Source organism: Carassius gibelio, chromosome B13 (genome assembly GCF_023724105.1).
Source record: "Carassius gibelio isolate Cgi1373 ecotype wild population from Czech Republic chromosome B13, carGib1.2-hapl.c, whole genome shotgun sequence".
NCBI classification, from domain to species: domain Eukaryota; kingdom Metazoa; phylum Chordata; class Actinopteri; order Cypriniformes; family Cyprinidae; genus Carassius; species Carassius gibelio.
In genome coordinates this window covers 22366920-22376266 of record NC_068408.1, presented here as the reverse complement: position 1 = coordinate 22376266, position 9347 = coordinate 22366920, and the positions used below count along the sequence as shown (strand labels likewise).

General features: G+C 41.1%; 1 protein-coding gene across 1 annotated transcript; it reads right to left on the bottom strand.

Moving 5' to 3' along the window:
• Positions 1–4147: 4147 nt before the first annotated feature.
• On the bottom strand, positions 4148–9038 carry LOC127970733 (uncharacterized). The gene is made up of 2 exons (XM_052573427.1): positions 5972–9038; positions 4148–5752 (listed from the first exon to the last, which is right to left on the bottom strand). Exons 1-2 carry the CDS (start codon positions 7150–7152, stop codon positions 4960–4962), a joined length of 1974 nt encoding a protein of 657 aa, XP_052429387.1. The 5' UTR covers positions 7153–9038; the 3' UTR covers positions 4148–4959.
• Between the last annotated feature and the right edge of the window lie 309 nt (positions 9039–9347).

Below are 9347 nucleotides of genomic sequence, written 5' to 3'. Positions count from 1 at the left end.
ATCACTAAACAAAGTGCATTGTGGGGTTGCCTTGCAATGTACATCTCAATAAATCAGAATGTCATGGAAAAGTTAATTTCAGTAATTCAACTTAAATTGTGAAACTCCTTTATGAAATAAATACAATGCACACAGACTGAAGTAGTTTAAGTCTTTGGGTCTAAACCATACCTGGTTTGATGATTTTGGCTCACATTTAACAAAAACCCACCAATTCACTATCTCAACAAATTAGAATACTTGATAACACCAATAAAAAAATAAAATAAAATAAAAAAAACATTGTTGGCCTTCTGGAAATTATGTTAATTTACTGTGCACTCAATACTTGGTAGGGGCTCATTTTGCTTTAATTACTGCCTCAATTCAGCGTAGCATGGAGGTGATCAGTTTGTGGCACTGCTGAGGTGGGATGGTAGCCCAGGTTTCTTTGACAGTGGCCTTCATCTCATCTGTATTTTATGGTCTGTTGTTTCTCATTTTCCTCTTGACAGTAGCCCATAGATTATATCTGGGGTTCAGGTCTGGTGAGTTTGCTGGCCAGTCAAGCACACCAACACCATGGTCATTTAACCAATTTATGGTGCTTTAGGCAGTGTGGGCAGGTGCCAAATCCTGCTGGAAAATAAAATCAACATCTTAAAAAATCTGGTCAGCAGTGCTCCAGAATTTCTTGGTAAATGGGTACAGTGATTTTCATCTAAAATATCTAAAATTGTGTTCTAAAATTTTTCATTGTGAGGTGGAGTAACCCTTTAAGAGTAACCTCATAACATCTTTTGATTCTACAGCATGACCCCTTTAAGTTAGGCCTTAATGTAGTTGCTTTGGCTTGATCCATTTCTAGAATTTCAGAAGAGTTTTGGCCAGTTTTCCAGTGGGTCCAAAAAAAAAATAAAATAAAAAAAACTTTTCTCCAAATAGGAGTTTAGCTTAAACCAGCTAAAACCAGCACCCCCCCCCCCCCCATCCACCCACACAACCCCCAACAAAGAGGTGAACAAAACATAACCTCAGAAGGCACACTGACACATAAACTACTTGGTTTAAATGCTCTCATGCATCATACTCAGAACGAAACCTGAGTATTTGCTTTTCAAGTGTAATTTCGATGAGCAGAAGTGCCAGCAACTCAGAATGATCGGTTAGTGTGCATCTTATCTCTGACATTATCTGTACTAATGTTCAGCTCTACCCCCAGTTCACAGACAAGCCTTAAAGTAACGTGACATACAGCCAAATATGGTGACCCATACTCAGAATTCATGGTCTGCATTTAACACATCCAAAGTGCACACACACACACACTGTGAATACATACCCGGGAGCAGTAGTCTGGCATTAAACCTAAGCCTAATTAAAGTCTGAGCTGTTTCAACTGAAAGAAATTAGCTCTGAAAGACCTTATAATATATCAGTGCCTTTATTTTGTTTAAAAATGAACAGCAGTGATGTTTTTTTTCTAAGGGAGGTTTATAAAAATTACTTAAATGTCCTAATTGAACCATGTCCTAATCCTTGCTTAGTCTAACTAAGCCCTGTCTGTGAAACCAGGCCTACTTAAAAGCTTTTCTCTTAACACGTTTACACCTAAAGTACAGTGAGCAGTTAATCCATATCCAGTATATCCATAGGAATATTTTTTTAAAGAAATGGTATTAACATGCCATTAACATTAACGATGCTGTATTTAAGTCCTTGTTTTGGTTTTTGAAAACCGCCCACTGCCAGTTCACCCAATTGTATTTCCGCACTATTTTATATGTACCAGATGCTTTATAAAAAAAACACTCCATTTTACAAGGACTTAAGATAACACGTTTACTTGTAAATGCACCACAAATCATACTGCACTACTTGTTTCTTAACCTACCTCTTTTGCACAATATCATGCACAGTTATTATGTACTTGTATAGTCTGTCTTAGGTTATGTGTGTTCCTGTAGCTCAGTTGGTCTCGTATTGCCTTATCAAGCGCAATGTTAGGGGTTGGATTACCCGGGAACACATGATAGGCAAAAATTGATAGCCTGAATGCACTGTAACTCGCTTTGGATAAAAGCTTTTGCTAAATGCATAAATTGAATGTATAAATAACTATTTATAGTATATGTATAGTTCAATTACTGCTTCAGATGTATAAGACTAAAAATTGTTCTTGTATGTTAATTTATGTAGCACCGGTTTCCTGTGAGTCATGACATTTCGTTCCACTGTATGTCCACACGTGTAGCAGAATGACAATAAAGCTCAACTTGACTTGATTAAAAACAATAGAAAACAAAAGTACATCAAGATAATTGTTCCATTTGTAAGAGTGTTGAAGTGAATTGAAGCAAATATCACTCGTAGTCTAGTCAGCTTTCTTATTCTCAACAAATTATATAGGCAATTGTCTCCTAAGGGAGCTACAGTAAGCAACCGAGGAAGTACAATGAGTAACTGAATTGACACATATGAAAAACAGTTTTTAAATATGTAAAATAAATTAATTCTGAATGCAACATTCTGACATTAGAATGTTGCTTAAACATATACATATATATAGTTTTAATTAGATTGAAACCTTTTATTATTATTTTCAGTATTACATAATGTACAGTATATGTCAAGTTACTTCTTGGATTTCACACATCCGCTTTGCCTCTACCTTGACAAGGGGCTTAGTCAACCACGGACACAGGAATCATCTCAAAAATGGTTTTTACTTTCAATAAAGTTTGCAGTTAGATGAGTCTTGAAAGAGTCATTCCTTTAGTAGAAAGCTCAAGTTCAAATTTGGTTGATGACATTTAAAGAAGAAGAAAGAAAAATAATACAATTCCTAATTACAACCAACCATTAACACAATATGAACCTTTAACAGACTTTTAAATTCATAGATGAATCGTATGCACTCTAATGCAGCCTTATCATGCTCAAAGTAAAAATGTCCCAAACATGTAAACATTTCAACACACAAGATGCATTTATCTGAACACAAGTTAATTAAGTTTTAAACAGTCATCCTACCATCAGCGTCTCGGGTTGATTAATCACTGATGCACATCCAATTCCTGTTGTACTCATGTACTCACACCTCATAAATTTTTCCAGTCACAAGGTTTTCCTCAAAAGGAGAAAAGCTGGATAAACTGCAGGACAAGCGCTCTCACTCCTTTGTTTCTGCTCGTGTTTGGTGTTTAATAGGCTCTAATTACAAGCACACCTGACAGAGATTCATAATTAGTGGAGTTCGGCTTTTTCTGACGGATGATGTCATCTGGATGAAGACGCTCTTCGTGGCTTTCAGCAACAACTTCTATGACAATTAGTTCAGCACACAAATTTTCTCTTCAGTCATCACCAATAATGTTTTAACTTATAATAAATAAATATTTAAACTGTGTGCTTAATATTAATTTATAAAATAAATAAATACATTTGTTTAACTTCACACCTCCCACTTGACATTCTTGAATCCAAGAGGTCACAATCAACTCCTTTCTTCCAAATTCTTGGATTGCTCTTCAACTGGGATCAACACAACTAACCGCCGAACATCCCTGTGAATAACGGTTGATGGAATTTTTGGGCTTCCACGTTTGGTGACCTTTCCTGTGTCTGACTTCTCAATACCTGAACAAAAGACTGGGTGACTTGAGGAAACTCTGACATCAACATCTCTCACAATACCTTTAGGATCAGTATTCGCCTTGATGACTCTTCCTAACTTGTATTGACTCCTCAGAGCATTCTGGTCTGCAACCCAGACAATAGCTGTGTCCAAATTCAGGGTCTACATCCTTCGGAGGGCTCATTTGAAGGATGTTATGTCACAGCGCCGCGACGAAGGCTGTCCAAATTCGTAGGATCCTTCAAATGCGGCCCACCAATGCGTCCTCCTTTTCCCAGAATTGGAAGGATGGGTGTGGTGGATCATTTCGCGTCCTACCTATCCCAGAATTCTTTTCGGCAGGACGAAGCGAGCGGTAGCGGAGTGGGGGAGGAGTATTATTTTCTGTGTTTTTTAAAAACTGGCTTTTCAAAAATATATATTTTCAGTGGTTTTCTAGTTAGGCATTTTGTTTTAGCGTTAAGCTTTTTTTACATTTGTACGTGTATATGTAAAAAAAAAAAAAAAAAAAGTTTACTTTCATAAACTAGCTTGTTCCTTACTGCCTGTGTGAATATCCCCTTACACACAGCTTATTTGTTAGTGATTGAAGCTGTTTTTAACGCTTCTAAGGACGAAAGAGCAGACAGAAGTGTTTATAAAGCTCCGGGGAGAGAACGATGAGCTCTTCACCCGCGTCTTGCTTAGCGCTGTCACGGTTGCTAGGCGACAGGATATGAGCAACGGGTAAGGGAGGGAACTGAAAGAAGGGTAGGCTGTCCAAATTCACAAACACCGACTTCCGGTTTTTGCGGTTGTCGGAGGACCCATCCTCCTTCAACCGGGTAGGAAGGATCCTAAGGAGGATGCAGACCCTGAATTTGGACACAGCTAATGTCTCCTTCGGCAACATTCCTTTCCTTTGTGTGCCACCTACTTCTTATGAACAGGTTCGGTCCTGCTAGTTGACTCCACTTTTCCCAGAACTTATTAACTTCTCCTTGGATAACTCTTAATCTCTTGTATGGGTATCCTGCAAAATCGAAATCACCTGGATCTCTTCTTGGACTTGCTCTCCCCAACAACAGGGAGTTCGGTGTAACATACTCCAAACAATACTCATGACTTTGAGTTCGTGCATCTATGGGCCTTTCGTTTGCCAGGTTTGCTGCCATATACAGAAAAGTCTGGAATTCTCCCCACGTGAAAATACCATCACCTCCTAGATTAAGAAGAGCTCTTTTCACCACACGAACAGCAGCTTCAGCCGCTCCATTTCTATGGGGTGAGTTAGCTGGATGAAACTTCCACGACCACTCAGTTCCATGTTTCCCGGCTTCCTCTTCAAGTTCCGGTTTCTCTACTCACTCCAGAAACTCATAAAGATCTTTCAGGGCTGACTGTGCTCCCACAAAGTTTAAACCTAGATCTGACCACACTTTCTTGGGGTGTCCTCTCAAAGCAGTGAATCTCTTGTAAGACAACAGGAAACCCTCAGTGGATTGATCGCTCACAACATCTGTGTGAACAGCCCTTGAAGCCATGCAACAATACACAACTCCCCAGACCTTCAGTCGCACCCTTTTCCTCACTTCATCTTTCACCTCATAGGGACCGAATAGATCCACTGTTATGAATTCAAAGGGTGCAACTGGTCCAATCCTTTCAGGTGGGAGATCACTCATAATCTGCCTGGACTTCTTTGCTCTTGCTTTCCTACAGATGACACAACTTTCCACCACCCTTTTGACCAATCTCCGACCTTTTACTACCCATGCTACTTTTCTCATCCCAGCAATCTCCTCATGATTTGCATCATGTGCTTCATTAGCCAGTAGCAATGATACTCGTGTTTCCATGGGTAATAATGGAATGGTGAGTCTCTCTTTCTCAAAGGTTTCATATCTTTCTTTGCACACAAGAAGTCCGGTGTTTTCTTCTTTAAACACAACCAATCTACAGAGTGTGGTCTCAGGAAACATTGTGCTCTTTTGTGCCTCCAAAAAGATTGCTGTCAAAGCGTCCTCCCTTTCCTTCACTGCCAGCACAAATCCACTGATTCCAACTATATCTCCTTTCTCAAATGCTGAATTTGTATGTCTTATCTCTAGCCATTTCCTCACGCTGCGCCACACCCAGCCAAAGACTCCTGCCAACCTTGACAGACTACTGAACTTTTTTTTCCAGTCACAAGGTTTTCCTCAAAAGGAGAAAAGCTGGATAAACTGCAGGACAAGCGCTCTCACTCCTTTGTTTCTGCTCGTGTTTGGTGTTTAATAGGCTCTAATTACAAGCACACCTGACAGAGATTCATCATTAGTGGAGTTCGGCTTTTTCTGACGGATGATGTCATCTGGATGAAGACGCTCTTCCAACCTTGACAGACTACTGAACTTTTTAACATCTACTAGTCCTTCAGTGATTAGTCTGCTCAGCATTTTCATCCAAAATGGCTCCGGTACTGAGATTTGCTTCTCTTCAGTTATTTTTCCCATCTGAGCTTTAGACTCAACTAAGCGAACATCCACTCCTTGGCTTGTATTCCATCGAAGAGATAATACTGCCCCATAGGTTTTGTCACTCCCATCCGAGAAAGTGACTGCCCATGATTTTCCTTTCCAGTTTGGAGGCGTAAGACTTCTCTGGAACTTCACTTTCTGGAGTTGTACATACTCCTCAAATAAATCAATAGCTTCTCCCCGGATTCCTTCAGAGAGTGCAGTATCCCATGAATGTCTTGTTAGACATCCACTTCCAGCTTCCTGGAATGCTTTCCTAACAAGGATCGTGCCCTTCTGTTTAGCTGGTGTGACGAGACCAAGTGGGTCATAGAGTCCTGCCACCTGACTCAATAGATATCTTCTCGTCAATGGGTTTGGTGTCCTCAACCTCACTTCCTCTTCAAGAAGATCCTGCCCAATCCTCACCTTCTTTTTCCTTTTGGAAAAATTAACAGAAGTCATTATATACATCCTATACTCCTCTGCCAGGTATCCAACTCCAAGGGCTTTATCATCCCCTTCACCCAGCTGATTAGGAAGCACCACATTTTTCCCAGGAATCAGGCTTGAAAACTCTTTGTTTGTTTTTTCAGATCCAGACCTCCCACTTTGATCAGACCAAACCCATTCCTTCAATGAGAATCCACCAGCTTCCGGGATTTCCTCAATGCCCTTCACTATCTCAACCAGGCTCTTCTGATCATTTTCAGATGTGAGGATATCGTCCACATAACTGTCTTCTTCTAGCACTCTTCGCTCCTCTTTCATGTGAGCAAAAGCTGCTAAACCAGCGGTCTCCCTCATTGCCAGCTGTGCAATACAACCTGCTGGGCGATCTCCAATGTTAACTCTGGTTATGGTATACTCCTCTATTTCTTCCTCAGGTGTATCCCGCCAAAGAAATCTGTGGAGATGCATTTCTCGTTCTTCCAGCCATACCGAATTATACATCTTTCGGATGTCTCCCAATACTCCGAACACTCCCTTCCTAAACCTGAGTAGGACAGCTCTGATAGAATTTAACACATCAGGTCCTTTCAGCAGGAGGTCGTTCATACTCAGCTCCTTGAATTTCTGGCTGCTGTTCCACACAAGATGCACAGGCGTGGTGACTGAATGTGGGTTTGGTGCAACTAAATGACTTACGTACCAGACTGGACCAGTCCACTTGTCAAGAATTTATTTTGTTAGCTTTACCGCGGCATTTCTCTTAACCATTTCATGAACCTGTCCAGTGTAAACTTTCTTCCACTCAGGCCACTTCCCAAGCTGCTTCTCGGTTCTCAGGAATGTCGATTCCACTCCGTTCCAGTTGTACGGAAGAGAAACAGGATCTTGGATCCATGGGTTCCCTGGCGTCACAATATGGTCGATCACTATGAGAATCCACTTGCACATAAGTAAGGCCACTTCTTATGATCTCTAGCTCTTTCTCCTCTGCCAAAGTCATCTCTTTTCCTCCCGGCTGGCACTTCCTGCAGCGGCAGCCGCCACACTTTGGCTCACATGCAGCTCCGATGCTATCCCAGCTCCACCAATGAAGAAATTATTTGCCACTTGCAAATGTGCATTTTGCATCAATGCAGGTCATTTTATTTTCTTTTGGGGTTTTGGAGGTAAATAGTGGTTGACTTTCTCTGAGAACTTCGTTATACTTGAACACAGCAGTTCTCATTGACCGTGCAAAATGTGTCTTCGACTCATAAGTAGTCACACTTACTTCCTCAAACAAGTCTGGGTGCGCTGCACCCACCATTTTCCCCAAGTGGGCTGTCCCAAAGAACAAGATCTCCTACAATTTTTACTCTTTGTAGTGCAAGCTTTCCTTCCCGATGACGGAGAAGAAGTTCTATCTCTTCAGGTCTCCTTAGTTCTGCCAGGTCTACATCTGGAAATAACTTTTTCAGTTGCTGTGGACTCACACTCTTATGCATTTGTGCAATCTCTTCTAAACCATAACATACAAGCTGGTGGGCTTTCTCAGATCCTGCTGGTGTTCTCACTCGAATTCTAAGGAGATACCTTTTGGTTCTTACACGGATAGCCATTTTAACCACTCCATGAACAACCAGGTTGATTTCTTCTCCACTCAATTCGAGCCTGTCAGCAGCTTTATGAGTTATGGAATTTGTGTCGGATGCCAGGTCAATTAGAGTTCCAATTGTTTGTCCTGCATTAGTTGTTAACTCTTTGAGCATCATAATGACCGGAAGCTCCTGAAGTACATTTTCCTTCAACAGTCCTAGTTTCCCTTCTTTAGATCTTTCCCTCATAGCTTTGTTGGTAAACGCTTTGATACACTTTTCCACCATTTCAGGAGAAAGTTCAGAGAGGAATTGTTCTTGTTCCACAGTTAATCGGTTTCCCTTTTTCACTTCTCTGGGGATGACTCTGCCTTCATGCTCATATCTGGTCTCCTCTTCGGGACAGAAAAGATAATGATGATCTGCAGAGGCTACTCCTTTGCATCATTTTCTCCTGCACAGAAATGCATCTCCACATTTGCTGTCATCTTCATGATACACCAATCATCTCCTACACAGTCCAAGTTTTCTCAGGATTATTTTCTTTTCTCCGAAATGCAGTTCCTTGAACTTATTGCAAAAGAAGATTTTACCTTTGTGCTTCTCAGATCCACAGACAATGCACACACTCTCAAATTCAAGTTCTTGCCTTTCCACTTTTTCTGTGACTCTAAGTTGCTCAAGTCTCTCAAAAGATTCCTTCTTCCTTCTTCAGGAATTCAAGAAGCTTGTCAAAGTGTTTTTTCTGATGTAACCTCACTTCCAGGAGCCTTCACTAAAGCAAGCCAGGCCCGTTTCATGAACTCAGGAAGTTTACTTTCTATGGATTTGACCACAAGAGGGTTTTTTTTATGGCCCCCGTGTCTCCAAGGTCAGTAAGATCCACTAAAGCCTTCTCCACTGTCTGGACGAGTTCAATCACTTAATTTCATTAAACTTCAAATCGCACTCACTTATAGTCTTCTTAATGTCAGCTTCCTGCTGCACTGGCTCGTCAGCTTTGCTCTCATCAGCCTCCATATCAGCAAGATGCTCCAATGATGCACCGTCTGACCTTGGACATTCTGCACCGCCACCAAATGTGAAGTCCAATGCTGTTACGCTGATCATCAAACTGTGTTTACAAGCTGTGGCTGTCAGCTGTGGTTATCAACTGTCAAGTTACTTCTTGGATTTCACACATTAGCTTTGCCTCTAACTTGACAAGGGGCTTAGTCAACCACGGAC